The sequence below is a fragment of the Pleurodeles waltl genome, chromosome 5, assembly GCF_031143425.1.
Source record: "Pleurodeles waltl isolate 20211129_DDA chromosome 5, aPleWal1.hap1.20221129, whole genome shotgun sequence".
In the NCBI taxonomy this organism is placed as follows: Eukaryota; Metazoa; Chordata; class Amphibia; order Caudata; family Salamandridae; genus Pleurodeles; species Pleurodeles waltl.
Window position 1 is genome coordinate 1,799,096,777 of NC_090444.1, and position 25,029 is coordinate 1,799,121,805.

The 25,029-nt window shown below is 46.3% G+C and overlaps 1 protein-coding gene across 2 annotated transcripts in view; it reads right to left on the minus strand.

Annotated features, from left to right (window-relative positions):
• Positions 1 to 25,029, minus strand: part of LOC138296807 (exportin-5-like) — a 1,394,731-nt gene that overhangs the window by 309,531 nt on the left and 1,060,171 nt on the right. For both annotated transcript variants that reach the window (XM_069236253.1, XM_069236252.1), the window contains 2 exons: positions 10,381 to 10,431; positions 702 to 752 (listed from right to left, as the gene is read on the minus strand). In XM_069236253.1, the coding sequence (XP_069092354.1) occupies positions 702 to 752; positions 10,381 to 10,431 (102 nt within the window). The remainder of the gene's footprint in view (positions 1 to 701; positions 753 to 10,380; positions 10,432 to 25,029) is intronic.

Here is a 25,029-nt window from a genome sequence, read left to right on the forward strand (position 1 = left end):
AAACAACTGATTCCCTTTCCTCTCTGTCATGAAGAGTCTTTTTACTGAAGTTTTGGCAAATTCAGCATCCCTGTCACATTGTTAGAATGGTAAAGGCACACCAAGAAATACCTGTAGGATTATTACAGTAGGTCTCCCTAACACCAAGAGGATTAGCAATGTTTGAATAAGGGTCTAGGCCTGAAAGGGTTACCAGTCATATGGGCAAATTTCCAGTGGCTCAGCTAAGGAAATACAAAAAGGACATGACACTGATATACCTCCTGTAGATGGAGGGAAAAGAGGCTCCAAGGACGGGTGCTGAACTCCAAAAATATAGTAAAGCACAAAAAAACAAAGCTTTCAGAAATCACTTGCTATTAGTTTGACTGTAGTAAAAAAAAAATATGAGCAGCTTCTCATCTCTGTGGACTTGGATCCCTGAGTCCCTTCAGCTCATTGGTCAGAGTACAGGTCAGTAATGTAGTAAATGGACTGCATATAGTATAGTGAATCTATGAAAGACAGTTTTGGAGACCTACAGAGATATGTAATACCATTATGAAGGTAAATATTCTGCATGCATGTATAGCACTCAAGTGGTCAAAACTGCTTCTCCATTCAAGTGAAACCATAAACCTGCAGCAAATATACAAAAATCAGAGGATCTGTCCCAGATGCTCAGTCAATGATATCTCTAAGAACTGGAAAAAGGTACTTACCATTGGAATGAGCCAAAGAATCTGCATTTTTATTGGGAATACTGCAGGAAGCTGAAATACACATTAAAAGTCAGCGAGGCGAGTGATACATTGACAAAGTAAACATAATGATCACTAAATGACATGAGCTCTTAGCAAATATACACACACTCAACAAACTTGATTTTCATGAAAACAGAGTTTATAGATTGGAAAATTCACTTTGTGGCCAATATCACTTTCCAAACACTTGTAAGATCTATCCACACCTCCCATTTCACCTTCTACATACAACAGCCAATAGTTTAGCCCAGTGGTTCCCAATCTGTGCGCCGTGGCACCCAGGTGCGCCATCTAAACTAGCCAGGGGCGCCATGCACCAAGCACACGGTTTGGGAACTAAACAATTATAACTATCTGCTGTCACTACTTGCCCTGGCCTCCTGCTAACTGCAGTGTTAATGGATGACACTGAAACATAAAACCATCTCTCAACTCAGAGTTATTTAACAGGTCCTGACCCTGAGCTAAACAGTTCAGAAGTGTTGCTCAAGTGAATTTTAGAAATCCCTTCATGCAATTTAACAAAACCTTTTGTGCAGTATAATTAAACTATACATGCTAATTCTTATAACCTGGACCTAGGTAAGGAGACAAGGAAGACTGCTAATAAAGGTCATTAAGGGTGAATGTGAATAACATTAATTTAATGCACAAGCTCCAAAAGTAAAATAAACGGTAAAGAAATATGCAGTAAAGCACTGTAAAGGGCATTTCTCCTACTCAGCAAATAATGCATACTCAGGCCTTCAAGGAAGACCTGCTGTCACAGACAACTAACTCTGTCCCTTCAAGGATAGGTCACTGACACTTTACTCGGAATAAGCCACCCCAAGACAAACACTTTTGAAAAATGTGTGCAGTACAGATGCATTGTCTGTATGTAGGTACCTTTATTGTTTTGTGCACTTTCTTTTTCTTGTCAGCAGGGCCCTACAGATAGGCAGTTTATTATACAGCTAACATTTGTCTATAAGACGAAGATCATAGGATACTCAGCCTAGCGACTGCAGTCATACCTTGGCTGGATGCCTGCTAATGCACCACAGCCCACCTTCCACTGCACTCTTCTTCCATACAAGGTATGTTACAGAGACAGGTATAGCTGAAAACTATTGTACAGATAGACATTGTACCTTAGTGAGCCAGTGAAACAGCAATAATGTGCTTATAAATGCCAGGTAGTGCATATGGATAAGTTACTTACCTGTAAATCCTAGTTCTCTTCCAGGGGTATCCTCAAAGTCATAAACATTGAATATTCCCGCCCTTGTGCGGGGACCCCGGAGCATATATAAAATACACACATATAAAGTATGAAATATGCACGAAAAATATATATATAGCATTTTTAGTAGACATATTTTTCATACTAAACTCATATATACATGTGTAAAACAGCAATGCAGGCTATAATCATAAAAAGGCTAAAATGCTTTATTTCTATGAAGTTTTTTTTAATTTATTTTTTTAATCATTATAAAATTACAATAGAGAATAAATATCTACCCAATCCCCCAAAACTGGGCTTAGGGAAATAAGCAGTAGTAATCACCAGAGAAAAAGAGAAAAAAACGACATTGAAAAACAATGGAGCATTCTTAGCCAATAGGCTGCATGCAGGTTAACACAGGAGAACCATAAACACTTTGGCACCGTGCCTTTAAGACCCTGAGCACCTCCAGTATCCCACCATGCCTCAGGGGTGAAGGAGAGGGGACAGTTGGTTCACAGTTAGGTCAGTACTTTTTTACGGTGACAATCTGTGTAGCCGATTCGAAAGATAGTCTGTCCTGCACTTCTAGGAGACGTGCGTCCGGGGAGGAGGGTGGGTTGTTTATGACTTTGATGAGGATACCCCTGGAAGAGAACTAGGATTTACAGGTAAGTAAATTATCCTTCTCTTCCAGGGGATCCTCATCAATAGTCATAAACATTGAATAGATTAGCAAGCCCATCCCTAAACTCTGCGGACCGTCTAATAGAAGTGCAGGAATAGATATGTATCATGCAAACAAATTTCTCAGAGAGGCCTGCCCCACTTGGGCATCTGCTCTTGCATCTGAGTCCAAACAGTAATGTCTGGTAAATGTATGTACAGACTTCCATGTAGCAGCCTTACAAATCTCAGATATTGGAACATTGTTAAGGAGGGCAGCAGTAGCCGCTTTTCCCCTTGTGGAATGCGCTTTAGGTCTAACCAGTAGTTGTTTGTTAGCCAACTGGTAAGCATTAACAATACAAGAAACTATCCATCTTGATATTGTTCGTTTAGATGCTGCCTCTCCTGTCCTCAAATTACCATAATTTACAAACAAGTGGTTGGAATGTCTAATCAATTTTGTTTTATCCAAATAACATTTTACCACTCTTTTCAGATCTAGGGAGTGCAACGCTTTCTCCGCCGGAGTTTCCGGATTGGGGAAGAAAGTCTGTAGAGAAATAGTCTGATTGATGTGGAATTCTGACACCACCTTCGGTAGGAATGATGGGTGAGTTTGCAGAACTACTCTATTGTCGTGAAAGACTGTGTACGGCTCTTTGGAAGACAAAGCCTGAATTTCACTGACCCTCCTCGCGGAAGTAATGGCTACCAAAAAAGCCGTCTTCCACGTAAGGTGTTGCAAAGAGGCTTTGTGTATAAGTTCGAAAGGAGGGCCCATAAGTTTTGACAGCACAATGTTCAGTTCCCATGGAGGAGAGGGTCTCCGAATGGGCGGAAAAACTTTTTTCAAACCTTCCAAGAAATCCTTGACTACTGGTTTCGTAAAGAAGGATTCCTGAGAAGGTGACTTACGATAGGCTGTAATGGCAGACAAATGTACCTTAATAGATGATACCTGCAGACTGGACTTTGCCAGATGGAGTAAGTAAGACAATATGACGTCCTCCTGAGCCCGTATGGGATTCTGACCTTGTTGACAGCACCATATGTAGAACCTCTTCCACTTAAACGCGTAAGGACGCCTCGTGGAAGGCCGTCTGGACTCTTTCAAGATGTTCATGCACTCCTGCGAGAGCCCTAGGTGTCCATACTGCAGGAATTCTGGAGCCATGCTGTCAAGCTCAGAGAGGGTAGGTTGGGATACAGAACCCTGCCCTCCATCCTGCTCAGAAGATCCGGTCTGCACAGCAGCCTCCTGTGAGGTTGTTCCAATAGGTTGAGGAGATCTGTGTACCAGAATTGACGGGGCCATTGCGGAGTTATGAGAATCATTCTGGTGCTGGATCTGTAAAGTTTGATGATCACTGCCGGTATGAGGGGAATCGGTGGAAAAGCGTAGAGAAATATCCCTGACCAGTCGATCAACAGGGCATTCCCTCGAGATCCCAGACGGTAGAACCTGGATGCGAAGTCTGGGCATTTCTTGTTTACTTCGTATGCGAAGAGATCCAATTGAGGCCGACCCCATTGAGCGAAGATGTCTTTGACGACTTTGCCGTGTAGGACCCAATCGTGGGCGTCCTCTAGGTGTCTGCTCAGGAAATCTGCTTACACGTTTTGTTGATCTGGTAGGTGCACCGCTGTAAGCGACATTCCTCTGGCCAGGAGCCAATGCCAGACTGTTTGTGACTCCCGAGATAGGGGTAGGGATCTTGTTCCCCCCTGTCTGTTCAAATAATACATTGTGGTTGTATTGTCCGTTTGTATTAGGAGAGATTTCCCCTGAATCGATGGAGCAAAAGACTTGAGAGCCAGATGGACCGCTCTGAGCTCCAGCAGATTGATGTGGTACTTCCTTTCGTTGTCGGACCACAGGCCCTGAGCTTGAAGGGGACCTAGATGATCCCCCCATCCCTGAAGAGACGCATCTGTTACCAGAGTGTCTGATGGAATTACCTGGTGAAACGGAGCCCCTACTGACAGGTGAGGTCTGTGCATCCACCATTACAATGACTGACGTGCTGCTATCGGTAGCCGCACCCTTTGGCTCCAGTTGTTCGCCAACGCCTCTTGGAGGGGCCTCATGTGCAGCCTGGCATTTGGGACAATGAAAATGCATGATGCCATGGAGCCCAGCAGAGATGTCACCTGACGGGCCGTAGGTGCGTCGGATTTTAACAGGTCTTGACACTTTCTCTTTATTGATAATAGTCGTTCCTCCGAAGGATACACTCTTTGGAGCTCTGTGTTTAGTATAGCTCCCAGGTAGTGGAGGTTCTGTGTTGGAATCAAGGTGGACTTTTGGTAGTTGACTTGAAGACCTAGAGACTCGAAAACCTTTAGCACAATGTCCCGATGGTTTCTCGCCTGATCCAGAGAGGAAGCTTTCAGTAGCCAGTCGTCTAGGTATGGGTAGATGAAGATCTTTTGTTTTCGAAGATGTGCCGCTACCACTGCCACACATTTCGAGAAGACGCGGGGGGCAGATTTCAGGCCGATTGGTAACACTTTGAACTGATAGTGCTGTAAGGCTATCTGGAAGCACAGGAATTTCCAATGCTTGGGGACTATCGGGATGTGAAAGTATGCATCCTGCAGGTCGATGGAGCACATCCAGTCTCCCTGATGTAGCTGAGGGAAAATCTGGTGAAGAGCCAGCATCCTGAACTTCTGCTTTCTTATGTACTTGTTCAGAAGCCGTAAGTCCAGGATCGGTCTGAAAACACCCTCTCGGCCTTTTTTCGCCACCAGAAAATAATGGGCGTAAACCCCCTTTCCTCTGTGCGCAAGTGGAACCTTTTCTATTGCCTTCTTTCGTAAGAGGGCAAGAGCCTCTTTGTGCAATAGGCTGACATGAGATGGATTGCATTTGGCTGGTGGCAAGTGCGGTGGAGGTTGTCTAAAAAGAAGAGAGTAGCCATTTTCGACAATGTTGAGCACCCATTTGTCTTTTGTGATAGAGTGCCACTCGTGAAGAAAATCTGTGATACTTCCCCCCACCGGAGTGGTGTACAGTGTCGAGGGAAGCGAGTCCTCATTGCTGGGCCGGCGCTTTTGGTGTGGACTGTTAAGGTCTACTTGACCCTCGTTCCCTTGTGGCCTTACGAGCCTGAAAAAGAGGGCGTCCCTGCCATTGTTGTGGCCTCTGGGACCAGTGAGGGGTTTGAACCCTCTGCTGGAAAGGGTGCCTGTCATAAGGCCTGTACCTCTGCCTGAAGTCCTCCTTCCTTTCAAGGCCTACTGCCCTCATGGTGTCCACTTCGGTCTTCATGCGCGCCATTTCTTCATCCGTATGGGTACCAAACAGCGAGTTCCCGTTGAATGGAAGATTTAGGATGCGCTGTTGTGCTTCCTGTTTTAAACCAGTGAGTCTCAGCCAGGAAGACCTTCTTGCACAGATTCCATGTGCATACCCATGTGCAGCTAAGTCTGCCCCATCTGCCGCTGCGCTGATGACTTGGTTGGATACCAGACATCCCTCTTGCAGGATCTCTTGGAAGTCCTGTCTGTCTTCCCTAGGTAATTTTTCTGTGAACCTGTTGAGAGAGTCCCACAGAGAACGGTCATATCTGCCTAGGAGGGCAGACTCGCTGGAGACCTTCATTATAGATGCCGCCGTGCCGCACATTTTTCTCCCCAGAGAGTCTAGATGCCTGCTCTCTTTGTCCGGTGGGACCGTGGAGGATGATGCCACCGAGTGGGTTTTTCGGGCTGCGGCCAATATTACTGAGTCCGGTGGCGGATCCGTTCTTAAGAATAAAGGATATTGTTCAGGCGCTTTATATTTTTTCAAAATCCTAGCCGGAGCAGATTTGAGGGTGGCTGGCGCCAAAAAAGTGTCTATGGTTGGCTGCAACAGACTAGGCACTAGCGGCAGTAGCTTTTTTGACACTGCTCTATGTTGTAGAGTCTCAAAAATGACTGATGAGGAGGTAGATGGTTCTGGAACCTCTATATTTAACTTCTGTGCTCCCCTGAAGAGTACCTCATTAAAAGTAGTGATGTCATCCACCAGTGAGACTCTAGCTGGTGGAGAATCTGTTAAGGTGGGGGAGTAACGTCCGACGGATGACCCTGACGACGTCCAAGAGGGCGATCTTCTGTGTCCTGATCGTGACCTAGATCGTCGCTGGGAACGTAACCTGCTGCGAGACGCTGTAACAGAGCGCCCAGGCCTAGTGGTCGGTTGGCGAGAAGCAGAACGAGCCCGTCCTGCCCGCGCTGTCGGTGATGGTGTTCTCGGGAGAGAGGCAGAAGGAGAGTACATTCGTGAATACTGCAAATCCGGGGAGGCCGCTGGTCTATTAAGGCTCTCCAACCATCTTGGCGACAAATTGATGGGTGAAACATGCCCCGATGATGCCGCTCTCGAACAAGATGAATCGCTCCGTATGGAGACCACTGGAGATGGAGCGGCCTTATCTGCTGGCGGAAGGCGATGTTCTACTCCCTGCGAGACAGGTAAAACCTGTGTCGACGTCGACGCCTGTACTGACGTCGAAGGGAGCGCCGCCGGTTGTTCTTGCCTCGACGCTGAGTGCCTCGAAGTTGAGTGCCTCGACGTTGAGTGTCTTGACGTCGAGCGGCAATCTCTGGACCTCGACCTGCTCGCCGTCGTGTGCCTCGGCGTGGAGCGGTGGGCGGCCGGCGGCGGATGTCGCTCTCGCCGTTGTGCCGATTTCGACGTCGTGTCTCTTGACGGCGAGGGGCGTGAGGCCTTTGGCGGCGAACGGGCACGCCGGTGGTGGCTCGACGTTGATCGGCGGGCTGCCGTCGACGAAGATATGCCCCTGCGATGGCCATGTTCTCTCGACGCCGTATCCTTCGACGTTGGTCAGGTCGCCGTCGAAGGCGATCCATGGCGGTGAGATGGTGGCAGCGACGACGTTGACGGGGAACAAACAGGTATTTTCCTACCTGCTGATGTCGACCTAGCCATTCTCTCCTGAGAGTGGCTTGTTGGCTGCCTGGGAAGCGAAGAGGATGATGTTTTCTGCCTCTCGTGAAGCCCATGAAGCCTGATCTTTTCTCTGTCCTTCAGAGTCCTCTTTGACATGTTCTTGCAGTGTTTGCAAGTGTCAGGGCAGTGACTCTGAGGCAGGCACACAATACAAAGAGTGTGTGGATCTGACTGGGCCTTCTACTTCCCACAAGAAGGGCATTTGACAAAAAGGGAAGGCATTTTTCTGTCAGGAAAAAACTGCCAAACTCAGACAATGATGTTAGATGTCGAGTAAAATAGGAAAAAACGCTGTTTTAAAGTATTTTTCTGAGAAACTGAGAGCTCAATGCTCCAGGATCCCCTCAGAAGAAGCCGGAAAAAAGAACTGACCTAACTGTGAACCAACTGTCACCTATCCTTCACCCCTGAGGCATGGTGGGATACTGGAGGTGCTCAGGGTCTTAAAGGCACGGTGCCAACGTTTTTATGGTTCTCCTGTGTTAACCTGCATGCAGCCTATTGGCTAAGAATGCTCCATTGTTTTTCAATGTAGTTTTTTTCTCTTTTTCTCTAGCGATTACTACTGCTTATTTCCCTAAGCCCAGTTTTGGGGGCTTGGGTAGATATTTATTCTCTATTGTAATTTTATAATGATAAAAAAAAAAAAAAAACTTCATAGAAATAAAGCATTTTAGCCTGTTTATGATTATAGCCTGCATTGCTGTTTTACACATGTATATATGAGTTTAGTATGAAAAATATGTCTACTAAAAATGCTATATATATATTTTTTGTGCATATTTCATACTTTATATGTGTGTATTTTATATATGCTCCGGGGTCCCCGCACAAGGGCGGGAATATTCAATGTTTATGACTATTGATGAGGATCCCCTGGAAGAGAACAGCAGTGTCTGATCACCTTAAAACGTGTAAATATTACCTATTTCAGCTGCGTGCATGTGATATTTAACCAACTGAAGCAAGCTGCAATAGTGCTTAAAGTCCCTTACTTCAATGTGATCTGTGCATGAAACGGAAAGCACATCCAGCTTTACTAGCACAGATTCTTTGTTAGAAGTAAATGAAAGGATTTGTTCTCTTATCTTTATCTCATTCTGTCATTCTTACTTTCATCACTTTACTAGCAACAAAGCTTCTGCTTACTCCAAATAATATTCCTTCTTACTCTTGCAGCTATTCGCTGTCTGTTACTCTGCTAAATATTCCTACTCTCAACTCCACTTCCTCCTTCTTACTCTGAATACTCCTATTCTTACTCCTACTGAGTCCCTCCCACATGCAGCAGCGGTTCCTGCTCTAACCTGCATTTCAGCAAAGAGAGAGATGGGTGCCTCAACTGTTACAGTTTTGCATGTGTGAGAAATGCAATGATGAGCGCACGGTTTGGATAGCCATCTTAAAGGGTGCTCAGAGGTTCGCGCTTCACTTCTTTTCCTTTAAGGAAAACAGTGACCTGCCTGCTGCTGGAGGAAGGTTGGCTTCCTCAGCATCAGGTTCATGTCTGAGGGGATATCACCTTCTTAGTGTACTGGCACTGAGATAGTTTGAATAGGAAGTTACTCCCATTGCATTTCAGTTATAGCTCAGCTATATATGGCATTCGGATGCTATCAGCAACAGTCTTTTCTATTGAAGGTCCTTCTGCGAATGTAGCCAACACTGCCCTTTTCAGATTGCTGATGTTAATGCCAGAATTCCCAAGAAAATAAATGTTTAAATTGGCTGCTTAGTGGTTGTGTCATATTTGTTGCTAAGGATTGTCAGAGATATGTATTCTATTTAGTTTTGTGACATGCAGAATATGATGCAAGCTGCTGCCACTGAAGAAGATGCTTTCATGGCAGGAACGTGTGGTTTAAGGCTTCAAGGCCTGGAGTAAAAAGGAGAGGTGGTAAAGTGAGTATTTGTTGCTGATAAAGTGCTTTATTACAGCATCAGTTCAGTGACAAAGTAGATCACAACTACGATTTAAATACCTTCACAGCAATTAATTTCAGGGAGGAAAATGGAAGTACCCCCGATGCCGGGCTTACATCCTCCCACCTGCCAAAAAAAGTTACGTAACGGCGAGCCACGGCCAACTGCGGGTCAAAAAAGTTTGGGAACCACTGGTTTAGCCCTTGGCAAACTTTACTTACATAACCACTACTTCTGAAGCATAATAACCAACTTTATAACTTATACTTTCTTAAACTTTCAAAAGAATATTAATGCTAATAAAATAATAGTGATAATACAAATAATAACACATTGTATAGTACACAACACAAAATCAATTTAAGCAAAAGGTTCTCCCTTTAGTAACACCAGTAATTTTATGGCCTCATGTTGCGGTAGATGGTAACAAAACATGCGACCAAAAAAAAATATATATATATATATATATATATATATATATCGCAGATGTCTCATCTGCCCTCTTCTCAGGACTGCCCCCAGTAGGAAAGTGCCTCTTTTTGACATAGTAACCCCCACTTTTTGCCTGGTGTTTGATGCTATTTTGACAGAAGTGAACTGGGTGCATGCTATCCAGATCCCCAGTGCCAGATTTATTTCCCTAAAACTGTACAATTGTTCCTCAATTGGCAATACCTTTAGCACCCCTGTAAGTCCCTAGTAAATGGTACCCCAGATACCCAGGGCATGGAGTACAAAAGAGGGTCCCTAAGGGCGACAGCAGGTATTGTGTAACCTCAAGGGACCCCCTCAGCACACTCATGCAAACTGCCACTGCAGGCTGTGACATGGCGCAGAGAAAAGTGAAAACACAAATTGGCAAAGGTACTTACCATTGGACTGAGCCAAAGAATCTGCATTTTTATTGGGAATACTGCAGGAAGCTGAAATACACATTAAAAGTCAGCGAGGAGAGTGATACATTGACAAAGTAAACATAATGATCACTAAATGACAAGAGCTCTTAGCAAATATACACACACTCAACAAACTTGATTTTCATGAAAACAGAGTTTATAGACTGGAAAATTCACTTTGTGGCCAATATCACTTTCCAAACACTTGTAAGATCTATCCACACCTCCCATTTCACCTTCCACATACAACGGCCAATAGTTTAGCCCTTGGCAAACTTTACTTACATAACCACTACTTCTGAAGCATAATAACCAACTTTATAACTTATACTTTCTTAAACTTTCAAAAGAATATTAATGCTAATAAAATAATAGTGATAATACAAATAAATTGTATAGTACACAACAAAAAATCAATAATTTAAGCAAAAGGTTCTCCCTTTAGTAACACCAGTAATCTTATGGCCTCATGTTGCGGTAGATGGTAACAAAACATGTGACATCATCTGCCCTTTTCTCAGGACTGCCCCCAATAGGAAAGTCCCCTTTTTTGACAGTCACCCCCACTTTTTGCCTGGTGTTTGATGCAATTTTGACAGAAGTGAACTGGGTTCATGCTATCCAGATCCCCAGTGCCAGAGTTCTTTCCCTAAAACTGTACAATTGTTCCCCCAATTGGCAATACCTTTAGCACCCCTGTAAGTCCCTAGTAAATGGTACCCCAGATACCATGGGGCATGGAGTACAAAAGAGGGTCCCTAAGGGCTGCAGCAGGTATTGTGTAAACCCAAGGGACCCCCTCAGCGCACTCTTGCAAATTGCCATTGCAGGCTGTGTGACATGGCGCAGAGAAAAGTGAAAACACAAATTGGTGCACCTTTTGTGTGCCATGTTTACAGACACTGCATGCAGTACAGTGAAGTCACCCTAAGAGCAGGCCTCACAGCCCTAAAGAAGGGTGTACTATACTACACATGTGGACATATATGTACTAGCAGATATGCCCCAGTGATGTCTAAGTTGATTCTTAGATATTGCAAGTGAAAAAGGAAGTCATTTCAAGTACATGTGCTGGACACAGGTAATTACGAGTTCCCCAGCTACATGATGGCTTCACTGAAACCCAACATGTTTGTTACCATGCATCTCATATTAATAAACACACTGATTTCAGTGATGGATTTATTAATACAAACACCCACAGGGCACCTTAGAGGTGCCCCCTGAAAACCTACTGAATACCAGTGTTCTGGCAGACTGGTCCTGACCAGCCTGCTACCACAGATGAGATTTTGACCCCCTGGTGGTAAAAGCCCACCCTCTCTGCGGTCAGAAACAAAGACTGCTTTGGGTGGAGGTGATACCACCTCCTCCAAGCAAGATGGCTAGTTATCAGTATATCAAGACAGGATGCTTCAAAGGCCTCTGCCGCCTTTCTTATGCAACTCTGGCTTCCCCAGTCAGTGGAGATGCCACCCCGCAGCCCTGTGCCCATTTGGCACCAGGACAGGCAGGAAAATTAGCAAGTCAGGAAGTTCTAAGGAGGGCTACCTGATGTGAACACGAAACTTAGCATTCCATTATCTTGTTTTTTGGTGGAATTAGGCTTACTGGGTCAGGGTTATGCCAACTCCCCTAAGGAAGTGGTCATACAAGGGTTGTAGTCACCCTAAAGGTACGCAGCCCTTTGGCTACTAACCTGTCACTCCCCTTAAAGTCCCTTAGCTGAGTATTTAGGAGGCAACCCTGATGCCAGCAACTTCGATTTAACGCACCCAGAAGAAAATGACAAAGAAGAGCAGCGAGAACAGAAGGCTTGCTGTGGACTTTTGGCACCAAACCCTGCCTGCCTGCACCAGTCTCGACAATCGCAACAAAGTGACTTGTCCTGCAGCTAAAAATTTGCCAAGAACCCCGGTAGACTGCCAGCCCTTCTCAAATTCCCAACAATCTCCCTTGGAGTAGAGGAGCTACTCCCCTGTAGTCCACGGGCACCGAAGCAGCAGAGTCCGGTTCAATGTCTTGAAGCTCCCAGGCCAGCCCGACGCCGCAGCCACCCAGAAAGATGTACATGTGCTCTAGAATTCGGACTTTTGACCTACTAAGTGTTAAGACACCAGGACCAACTGGTGCTGCACAGCACCAATACCCAGGGTACTGGACCCCTTGCAACAAACCAAGCCCGTGTGCGTCCAGTGCCGACTCCCACTGCACCAAGACTGAGCAGCCGTCTAGGGACGTCAGCACCAGAGGGACCCACTTCCAGAGTGGCACAGCTGTCCTGATTTTAGCACACTCAACTGGCGAGACCGACAACCATGAGGACCTTTGACGCACCCAACCCAGCCAACCTATCTACCCTGCACCCAAGCGTCTCAGTCCGGGTACACAAGAAACAACTGTGCTTTTGTTGCTCCCAGGACCCTTGTGACCCTAGTTTCTCCTTGGTAGCTCCCTGACTTGTCCCCACGTCACCCTCTGCAGCCTGCAGGAGCTACTCCCCTGTAGTCCGCAGGCACCGAAGCAGCAAAGTCCGGTTCAATGTCTTGCAGCTCCCAGGCCAGCCCGACGCCGCAGCCACCCAGAAAGAGGTACATGTGCACTAGAATTCTGACTGTTGACCTACTAAGTGTTAAGACACCAGGACATACTGGAGCTGCACAGCACCAATACACAGGATACCGGACCCCTTGCAACAAACCAAGCCCCTGTGAGTCAAATGTGGACTCCCACTGCACCAAGACTGAGCAGCCGTCGAGGAATGTCAGCACCCGAGGGACCCACTTCCAGAGTGGCACAGCTGTCCTGATTTTTGCATACTCAACCAGTGAGACCGACAACCACAAGGACCTTTGCAGCCTGTTTCCAAGTAGCCACACTTCTTTCCACCAGTGAGTGAGCGAACACCCCAAGACAGGTAACGAGAAACTGCTGGTGGTACTTTGAACCTTAGCCCTCTACGACCCTAAGTCCTGAACCGACTGTGAATAACTGTACGCAACATATCCCTTGTTCCCATAGGAAAGCACTGCTATGTAAAGGCACATTCAAGTGAACATTTTATTTACCTACAAAAAATTATATTCTAAAAAGTGCTTACTTGATAATCAAGTTCATGGTATTAAAAGTTAAATAAAAATACATGTTATTTTTGTCTTGGATGTTTCAGATTTATTCTTAAGTGTGTTTCATTTATTGCCTCTGTGAGTACAACAAATGCTTAGCACTACCCTGTGATAATCCAAAACTGCTCAACCACTGTAGGAAAGTGCCCCATGTGGCATGGTTACCACCCTCCCTCCCACCCCCATCAAACACACACTTTTTGCCAAATATTGACCTTAACTTGACTGTTTCCACAATTGGCACACAGATAAGACACTTGTAAAAGGTACCAGTAGTACCAAGGGCCCTGTGACCAAGGAGGGTGCTCAAGGGTTGCAGCATGTATTGTGCCAACCTTAAGGGCCCCCCACATGCACACTGCCATTGCAGCTTGTGTGTGCTGGTGGTAAAAAAAGGTAAAGTCGACCTGGCATCCCTCTCAGGGTGCCATGCCCACAAACCACTACCCCTCTAGTACAGCCCTAAGGCAGGGTGCACTATATCACAGATGAGGGCATAGCTGCATGAGCAATATGTCCAAGTGTCTAAGTCCATACTTAGACGTTGTAAGTGCAGTGTGGCTATATTAAGTACATGGGCTGGAAGTTTGTCATCACAAACTCCACAGCTCCACAATGGCTTCACTGTAGGCTGGGAAGTTTTGTATCAAACTTCTCAGCACAATAAACCCACACTGATGCCAGTGTTTGAGTTATTGAAAAATGCACCTAGAGGGCATCTTAGTGATGGCCACTGTATTTTAACCAACTCTTTAGTGTAAGGCTGATCAGTCTGTGTCAGCCTGCCACTAGGAGACAGGTTTCTAACCCCACGGTGTGAGAGTCTTTGTGCTCTCTGAGGCCAGAAACGAAGCCTGCTCTGGGTGGAGGTTCTTCACACCTCCCCCCTGCAGGAACTCTAACACTTGGCGGTGAGCCTCAAAGGCTCAGGCTTCCTGTTACAGTGCTCCAGGGCACTCCAAATATTGGGGATGCCCGCCACCCCCCCGGACAAAGTCCCACTTTTGGCAGCAAGTCTGGTGGGAAAACTAGGTCACTGTGTTTTCACCCTGCCCCTGGCTGCTCCAGTACCGTTGAGGGTGTGTCGGTGGTGCTGACCTGTGCCCCCCACCCACCCACCAGTGCTCACTTAAACTCCTCAGGTCTTCCTTCTGAAGTTATATCTGTTTCCAAGTTCCCCTGTCTCCAAAGGATCCCATTCTAAATCCGGCACAAACATTGACCTCTGCACCCAGCCAGCCCCTGTGGGTGGTGGTATATGTTTGGGGTCAACCTGAACCTTGACCTGTTGACATCCTAACCCCCGGAGACTGGCACTGCAAGTCGAGCACTTACCGCAATACTACACTAACACTCCCCCCCCAGGACTGTGTTGAAAATTGTACTGTCAACTCTTGAAATAGAAAATTGCTACTTACTTGTAAACCGTTTTCTTTGCCAAATCTAAACAATGTGTCTTTGATACATATCTTAATACTTACTTGCAAATGTACTTACCTTTTGGTTCTAAAGTAACAAAATATATGTTGCTATATAAAAACAACTGGCCTGGAGTTAGTCATTGAGTGTGTGCCTCATTTATTGCCTGTATGTGTACAACAAATTATTTGCACTACCCTCTGATACAGCCTAACTGCTCGACCACACTATCACAAAAGAGAGCATTAGTATTAGCTACTTTAGCCTCTGTTAAGCCTCTGGGGAACCCCTGGACTCTGTACACACTATATATCATTTTGATAGAGTCAGCTTCCTACATTCACACTACCACAAAAGAGAGCATTTAGTGTTAACAGGTTTGCCTACGTAAAACACTAAGGTTTGCCTGGACTCTTTACACTGTGTACCACGTTTTGGTCCATTATATAATGATCCAGCTTCCTACATCCCCACATTTAGAAGGCAGTGTGTGGTGCATCAGTTAGCAATTTTAACCTCACTGGGAATTACATTTGAGTAACAGCCTAAATAAAGGCAATTCATCGGATGTCATTAGCAAGGGAATCTCTTCTAAGTCTCCCAATGAAATCATGATTGTTTAGGACAGTCAATAGTTCTCCACTGAGAAGAAAAGAACTTCCAGCATGTGGGGGGTATTTGAAGTTTGGGACAACACGTCTGCCACTGCTGGCATAAAATGGTGGTCCTGCCACCATATTTCTTTCCCAGTGAAGTCACTACCACCATGTATGAGGGAGCTGTTTCATCGAAAAATATTTGCCATAATAATTCTTATCTCTACATTTGGCAGCCCTGCTTCTGAAAATCGTCAAATAACCTGCTCAAGTCTTTGAGCTCTGCCACTCAGAAGGACTGGGTGCCTTCTCAAACTTCTGTTGCACATATTCAAGGTGTTCCCGGACCTCCACTGATAGCTACAAGCTCTGGAATTAACTTATCCTACTCCTACTTTCCATTCAACCAGTTTCAAACATGCAACCCATCTCAACACCATCTCAGCCTCCCTTTTAATCCTCTAACACCACCTGACTGAGCCACATCATCTTCTACACCATAACTCTCCATCACCCTCTCAGTATTAACTCATTTGTCAGTAACCACTTTGCCCAAATCTTTAACGAGTTTCATCCTCTACTTCTAAAGAATGGGTGTCTTACCTATTGTAGGAAGTTGGCTCTGTATATTCTATTTCAAAGTAAGAAATAGTGTGCACAGAGTCCAAGGGCTCCATTTAGAGGTGAGATAGTGGCAAAAGTAGATAATTCTAATGCTCTATTTTGTTGTAGTGTGGTCGAGCAGTAGGCTTATCAGAGGGTAGTGGTAAGCATTTGTTGTACACACACAGGCAATAAATGAGGAACACACACTCAAAGACAAATCCCAGGCCAATAGGTTTTTATATAGAAATATATATTTTCTTAGTTTATTTTAAGAACCACAGGTTCAAGATTTACAGTTAATACTTTAAATGTAAGGTACTTCACTTAGATACTTTAGGAACTTTGAATGTACAGTCCTTGTAAAAATGGCAATAAGCTATTTTCAAAGTGGACACAGTGCAAAAATCAACAGTTCCTAGGGGAGGTAAGTAAAGGTTAGATTAGGAGGTAAGTAAAACACTTACAAGTCTGTCCTGGGGCATAGGCAGCCCACCATTGGGGGTTCAAGGCAACCCCAAAGTTACCACACCAGCAGCTCAGGGCTGGTCAGGTGCAGAGGTCAAAGAGGTGCCCAAAACACAGACGCCTATGGAAAACAGGGGTGCTCCGGTTCCAGTCTGCCAGCAGGTAAGTACCTGCGTCCTCGGGGGGCAGACAAGGGGGGGTTTGTAGAGCACCGAGGGGGACACGAGAAGGCACACAAAGTACACCCTCAGCGGCACAGGGGCAGCCAGGTGCAGTGAGCAAAGCAGGCGTCGGGTTTTGTATGGGTTTCAATGGAGAGACCCGGGGGTCACTCTTGCGGTGCAGGCAGGCACAGGGGGGGCTTCTCGGGACAGCCACCACCTGGGCAAGGCAGAGGGTCATCTGGGGGTCACTCCTGCGCTGAGGTTCAGTTCCTTCAGGTCCTGGGGGCAGTGGGTGCAGTGTTGGTTTCAGGCGTTGGGTCCCTTGTTACAGGCAGTCGCGGTCAGGGGGAGCCTCTGGATTCTCTCGGCAGGCGTCGCTCTGGGGGATCAGGGGGGTCGTCTCTGGTTACTCACAGGCTCGGAGTTGCTGGGGAGTCCTCCCTCAGGTGTTGGTTTTCCGCAGGTCGAGTCGGGGGCGTCGGGTGCAGAGTGTCGAGTCTCACGCTTCTGGTGGGAAACGTGAAGTCTTTGCAAGTTGCTTCTTTGTTGCAAAGAAGTTGCAGGTTTTGAACAGGGCCACTGTTCACAGGAGTTTCTTGGTCCTGTAGTCCAGGGCAGTCCTCTGAGGCTTCAGAAGTCGCTGGTCCCTGTCGGATGCGTCGCTGGAGGAGGTTTTCGAAGTTGGAGACAGGCCGGTAGGGCTGGGGCCAAATCAGTTGTCTTCCTCCTTCTCTGCAGGCTTGTAGGTCAGCAGTCCTTCTTTCTTCAGGTTGCAGGAATCTGGTTTCCTAGGTTCTGGGGTGCCCCTAAATACTGAATTTAGGGGTGTGTTTAGGTCTGGGAGGGCAGTAGCCAATGGCTACTGTCCTTGAGGGTGGCTACACCCTCCTTGTGCCTCCTCCCTGAGGGGAGGGGGGGCACATCCCTATTCCTATTGGGGGAATCCTCCAAAATCAAGATGGAGGATTTCTAAAGGCAGGGGTCACCTCAGCTCAAAACACCTTAGGGACTGTCCTGACTGGTGGGTGACTCCTCCTTGTTTTTCTCATTATCTCCTCTGGACTTGCCGCCAAAAGTGGGGGCTGTGTCCAGGGGGCAGGCATCTCCACTAGGTGGAGTGCCCTGGGGCATTGTAACAGGAAGCCTGAGCCTTTGAGGCTCACTGCTAGGTGTTACAGTTCCTGCAGGGGGGAGGTGTGAAGCACCTCCACCTAGAGTATGCTTTGTTTCTGTCCTCAGAGAGCACAAAGGCCCTCACCACATGGGGTCAGAAACTCGTCTCTCAGCAACAGGCTGGCACAGATCAGTCAGTCCTGCACTGAAGGATTGGGTAAAATACAGGGGGCATCTATAAGATGCCCTCTTTGTGCATTTTGTAATAAATCCAACACTGGCATCAGTGTGGGTTTATTATTCTGTGAAGTTTGATAACAAACTTCCCAGTATTCAGTTTAGCCATTATGGAGCGGTGGAGTTCGTTTTTGACAAACTCCCAGACCATATACTTAATATGGCCACTCTGTACTTACAATGTCTTAGAATAGACTTAGACACTGCAGGGGCATATTGCTCATGCAGCTATGCCCTCACCTGTGGTATAGTGCACCCTGCCTTAGGTCCCTAAGGCCTGCTACAGGGGTGACTTGTCTATGCCACAGGCAGTATTTTGTGTGCATGGCATCCTGAGGGGGATGCCATGTCGACTTTGCCTTTTTCGCCCCACCAACACACACAATCTGCAGTGGCAGTGTGCATGTGTTAGGTGATGGGTCCCTAAGGGTGGCACAACACATGCTGCAGCCCTTAGGGACCTTCCCTGGTCACAGGGCCCCTGGTACCACTGGTACCTTTTACAAGGGACTTATCGGTGTGCCAGGGGTGTGCCAATTGTGGAGACAATGGTACATTTTAGGTGAAAGAACACTGGTGCCTGCTTAGCAGGGTCCCAGCACACTTCTCAGTCAAGTCAGCATCAGTATCAGGCAAAAAGTGGGGGGTAACTGCAACAGGGAGCCATTTTCCTACACCTATGATAACACTATTCCTTGTAGCTACACTATCTAACCACAGATTCTTCACCTTCTGAATACCCACAGGATAGCAACCCAGGATTCTGAGAATTTTCTTCAGCAATTCCCTCAGGCGTTGATAGGTGGTGTGCGGCTGTGCATTGGTTCCCGCCCAATATGGGACTGATCTAAGGTGGACCCACACAAAACTACCTATGGGTGTGCAAGGGAATTGTTGAAGAAAATTCCCTGGATCTAGTATAGGGGTATTCACAAGTGAGGAATCTGTAGTCTGAAGTATCAATCAGAGGCACACTGCCTACTAGAATGTCCAACATTGTAGACATGGATTGATTGCTGGATACTCTAAATTAGTTTTCCTCTTGAACCTTTAGGAGCCTTAAATTATCTTATTCCAATGTTTAAACCATCTCTCACACTTACTCGCTTACAAACCTTCTTGATGGGCATCCTCATACCTCTCCCACTTCTCTATTATCAACTCTACTAACACTCTTTCTTCTCAACTTTCTTCTACTATTAACCTGTCAAATCTCTACTACGTCCTGTGGATGAACCAGGCTCAACCCCACATCTACCAAATCTACTGCTATACTAGCCATAACAAAGGAACAAACCACAGGATCAATTAATACTTCACATGTCCTGATAACATGGTCCAGACTTCTGTTCCTCTACAGCACACTATCAATAGGCCAAAGTTAAACCACAATGCCAGACACTCAAAACTCAAAACTATACTTTTGTAAACTGCTATCAATAAAAGTAAGAAAGGAACGAACTACAACTATACATTTCTACCAGCTGGCCTCTGTCCATGAAATACTTTGAATAGTCTCAGAACTACCTTGCAGCTACACAAGCCATAGTGATTAAAAATAAATTGTTATATTCAAACATCAATTCAATTTTGAATACCTGTGCCCAGAGGACACGTCACATTAATGATTTATATTGAATGGGCCATTTTCGGGCAAAAAGATTGAAAAAATATGCATTCATTGAGATTGGATTGATAAAAACACCTCTACAAACCAACAGATAGATTTCTGACCTGGAAAAAGGGCTCAATACGTATTAAGTGCAATCTGGGATGGCCTCAAGAACAAAGTAGACTCCAAAACAGTTGCTGGACTTCCAAGTTCTGACTTCTCTAGAGATTTTGTCACTGTGGACCAACAAATACTGACTAAAAAACACAATGTATTCAGCCGTATCTCTCAGATAGAACATAAATAGTGTTGCAACTTCCAATCATATCAACAAGTTCCAATTTGACAGGTTCAGAATCTGCAAATACAGGTAAAAACTGCCCGCATCTTGATGAGGTAACAGATCCACTCTCATTGGAAAGAGTCACAAGTGTTCCACCATTACCTTCATGTACTATGGATGACAGGCCTAGATCAGCATAATCAGGACAACAAGAGTTGCACGGCTCTAGAACTTAAGAATCCTACTCAGACTCAAGGATACAACAGAACATATAAAAGAGGGTCAATGATCAGTTTATTCTGAACGCACTTCTCAATAACCCAGTCTGAAAAGATGTTCCATTCAGTAGACATGGGGGCAATTTTTTTGTTTTTCTTTTTTTACCATCCAGGTCGCAAAACAGATCAATTTTTTGAGATTTCTGCACCAGAAATATCTTTCAGGCCCTGCAGGGTAAAATCTCCCATTTGTAATCTGATGCTATTTGCCAACTTCTGCTTCAGCATTGAAAGGCCACATCAAATGAACTGCAGAGAATTCACTTTCTCTGTCTAGGGCCAAATACCACAGAAGCATGGCCATTGAAACTATTTGAGCCCACTCGCTTCTATTGCTGGTGTAATAAATTCCAGCTCTAAAGAAACAAAATCCACCAAACTCCAGGATATAAGTAAAGGTTCCTCTCCTGGATATTACACGGGCCAATGAAGGAGCTATCACCTAGAAGAGTTTTCGTAGCCACAAGACAGACACTGGTTATATCTTTTAACTGTATTTTTCTTTTAAAACATTGATTGGTTGGTTGGTTGGTACAGACATTATAACTTGAACACCAACATGGGGGGTAATAATATCCTGTATGCCAGGTTACTGAAATAAAATTGGTTCAATTGAAGACACGAGTGACACTGTAAGGATATTCTTTGGAAGTCAGAATGAGGCACTAGACAAGAATACCAACTAAGAGGAAGCTGCATTTAAGAGCTGTAACCAGGCTTCAAACACAGGTCTGGATCCAAAACTTTCAAGTACTAGAATGAGGAAATCCCACTTCATGAATTCGAATACTTTAGTGTCTACTGAGAGTACAGCCAAAGGCTCTTTCATCTCCTCCACTCTGCTTAGCAAGTTATCTAATCTATGTAGGTTTGGTGTTGTGGTGTCCCAGTATGTGAAGCTTCATTGGTGACATTATAATTGCATGATCTCCTTATAATAACTTACTTTCCTTCCACCTCCCACATGTTCACTTTGAGTTTCCCTCTGTGGGATGAGAGACATTTAAATACCTCAGCTAGAAGTCTATTGGGTCCAATAATTTTATTTCCCTGAGCCTTCCACTTTATATCTTCACCTTAACCAGACTTTGCCATGGGATTGTTACTTCTTCAGAGAAAGTCATTATCACACTCTGGTTCTTCCCGAGCCTATAAGGTCCTTCAAAACATTCAGGGAAAGCTACTGTGATGTCTTCATCAGTGGAGATGTCCTCAACACAGACAGTGATAACGCTGTCCGCCCATTGAGTACCCTTATCTCTCCTGCTCAGCCATGCTAAGAGTTTCCTGGTTTCATTCCTCACTTCATAAAGTATTTCCTGAACAATCAAGTTGGGCATGCTAGTTACCTGTACACTGTGCGTCTGTAATCCCCCATGCACAGCACAGAACATTTCACTTCAAAAGTTGGACTCTTTCCATACTAGATCTCCTGTTGTACAAGTTACTTACCTTCGGTAACGAAATATCTGGTAGAGACATATTCTAGCTGCAGATTCCTTACCTTAGAATTTCCACCAGGCGTCAAACTGGATCCGGAGATTTTTCTTTGAGCAATACCCTTGCGTGTCGGTAGGTGGTGTAGGCCAACTCTGCAGGCGTCGTGGTCACCGTGATGACGTCGGGAGTAGTACATAGATGCTGCCCTCGCACAGTGACATCAGTTTCTTTTAACGACTTTCCACACCAAAGCGCAGAGCCGCTAAGAACACTGAGATTGGTGCTCCAGAGCTAAGGACCTGAAAGAGGGAATCCCTGTCCCTAGAAATCAGTTCGCAAGCGGGGAGGATGGGTAAGCGGTATGGAATCTGCAACTAGAATATGTCTCTACCAGATATTTTGTTACCGGAGGTAAGTGACTTGTACATCCGATAGAGACTTCTAGTTGCAGATTCTTTACCTTAGAATAGATACCCAAGCAATGCCATCCTCAGTGGTGGGCTGCGAACCAAGATCATACTAGAAAGTCCTGCAGGAACGAACGACCAAAGTAGCCGTCTCGACGTACCTGACTATCCATGCAGTAATGCTTAGCAAACGTGTGCAGGGATGCCCACGTAGCTGCCTGACAGATATCCAGGACAGGAACTCCGCGTGCTAACGCAGTGGAAGCAGCAGTTGCTCTGGTAGAATGAGCATGCAAGCCTTCAGGTAGCTTCTTAGCCAAAGCATAGCACAGTTTGATGCAAAGAAGCACCCACCGAGAGATGGTATGCTTTTGCGCCGCCTTCCCTTTCTTCGCACCCACATAGCCAACAAAGAGTTGATCATCCACCCGGAAATCTTTAGTACGATTGAGGTAGAAAGCCAACGCTCTTTTTGGGTCCAGATGGTGGAGTCTCTCCTTCTCATGGGAAGGATGTGGGTGTGTGTAGAAGGTAGGCAAAGTTATGGACTGGCCTACATGAAATGGTGTAACCTCCTTAGGAAGGAAGGAAGCTCTAGTGTGTAACACCACTTTGTCAGGGTATACAGACAAGTATGGAGGCTGTGAAGAAAGGGTCTGAAGCTCACTCCCCCTTCGAGCAGAGGTGATAGCGACCAGAAAGACAGTTTTGAATGTGAGGAGCCGCAAAGGACAATTATGCATTGGCTCAAAGGGGGTACACATCAAGTAAGTACAAGATTAAGATCCCACTGAGGCATGATAAAGGGGGTGGGAGGAAATAAGTGGGTGAGTCCTTTTAAGAACCTACTCACAATAGGCTATTTAAAGAGTGATTGCTGATCAGGAAGCCTACGAAAGGCGCAAAAGGCGGACAAATACCCTTTAAGGGTGCCCAAAGCAGAGCCCTGCTGGGCTAAAGAAAGAATGAACAGAAGAACCTCTGACAGAGGGGCAGAACGGGGGTCAACGGATTTGTTTATACACCATGCCACAAATTTATTCCAACGACAGGCGTATACAGTTTTAGTCGATGGATGCCTGGCTGCCAAGATAACATTGCAGACTTCGGGTGGAAGGGCAAATGCAGTCAACTGTTGCCGCTCAATCTCCACGCATGAAGGTGGAGGTTGGACAGGTTCAGGTGGAGAACCGCCCCCTGCTGCTACGACAGAAGATCTGCCCGAAGAGGCAGTCTGAGTGGAGGATCGATGGACATGCTCAGTAGCTCTGGATACCACACTCTTCGAGCCCAGTTCGGAGCTACCAAGATAACTTGGGCTCGGTCGTACTTGATTTTCTTGCGAACTCTGGGCAGAAGAGGGATAGGCATAAAGGAGGCCGGAGCTCCACTCGAGATGAAAAGCGTCTCCGAGCGAGTGCTGCCTTGAAACTCCAACACGCAAAATAGCTGACATTGCACATTCACTGCGGAGGCGAACAGATCTAACCAAGGCTCTCCCCACTTGAGAAAGAGTCCTTGAGCCACCTCCGGATGGAGACGCCATTCGTGATCGACTGTGCGTCGGCGGCTGAGTTCGTCTGCTCTGGTGTTGAGAGAGCCCACCAGATGTTGAACTATTAGGGTAATGCCCTGATGTTCCAGCCATGTCCAGAGGCGTAGTTTGTTGGAGTACCACATGGCGGTAGTGTTGTCCGTGAACACCTGCACCACTTTCCCTTTCAGAGAGGGAAGGAATGCTTTCAACGCAAGCCTGATCGCCCGGAGCTCCAGCATATTTATGTGGAGTCCCGACTTCGCCGGAGACCAGAGGCCTCTGATCTCCGCCTCCCACATGTGGCGCCCCAACCCAGCAGTGACGCATCTGTCACTATAGAAAGATCTGTTTGGGGCAGGGAGAGGGATCTGCCGGGGACCCAATCGAGATTCGAAAGCCACCACTGCAGGTCTTTCGCAGCCCCCTCCAAAATCTGGACCATGTCGGAGAGATTTCCCTGATGCTGCACCCAATGGAACTTCAGGTCCCACTGCAGAGCCCGCGTATTCCATCTGGCATGTGTTACTAGCAGGATGCATGAGGCTATGAGGCCCAGCAGCCTCAGAATCAGTCTCACCAAAACCCAAGACCGAGGCTGAAAGATCGGAATCATAGCCTGAATGCCTTGGACTCACTTTTCGGGAGGATAAGCCAGAAACTGCACTGTGTCCAGAACAGCTCCGATGAAAGGGAGCGTCTGAGAGGGAGTCAGGTGTGACTTAGGCACGTTTATAGTGAACCCCAGCTGGTGCAGGAGGTTCGCTGTGGTCTGAAGGTGGGAGACAACTGTCTGGGGCGAAGGCACCTTCAACAGCCAGTCATCTAGGTAGGGGAAGACAGAGACCCCTACCCTGCGCAGATGAGCTGCAACCACTGCCATCACTTTCGTGAACACCTGAGGGGCGCTGGTAAGGCCGAAAAGGAGCACGGTAAACTGAAAGTGCTCGTGACCTACCACGAATCGTAGGTAACATCTGTGGGTAGGCAGGATGGGGACGTGGAAATAAGCATCCTGCAAGTCCAACGGTACCATCCAGCCTCCTGGGTCCAAGGCAGACAGAACCTGAGCCAGGGTGAGCATTCTGAATTTCTCCTTCTTAAGGTAGTAGTTCAGGTCCCGAAGATCTAGGATAGGGCGTAAGTCCTTGTCCTTCTTTGGGATCAGAAAGTGGCGAGAATAACAACCATGACCTACTTCTGGCACAGGGACCCTTTCTATAGCTCCCTTGGCCAAGAGAGCGTGACTTCCTGGCGGAGAAGCATCAAATGATCCTCCGGAAGATGATGGAAGGATGGTGGCATGTGTGGTGGTGCAGATTCGAAAGGGAGGGAGTAGCCCTTCC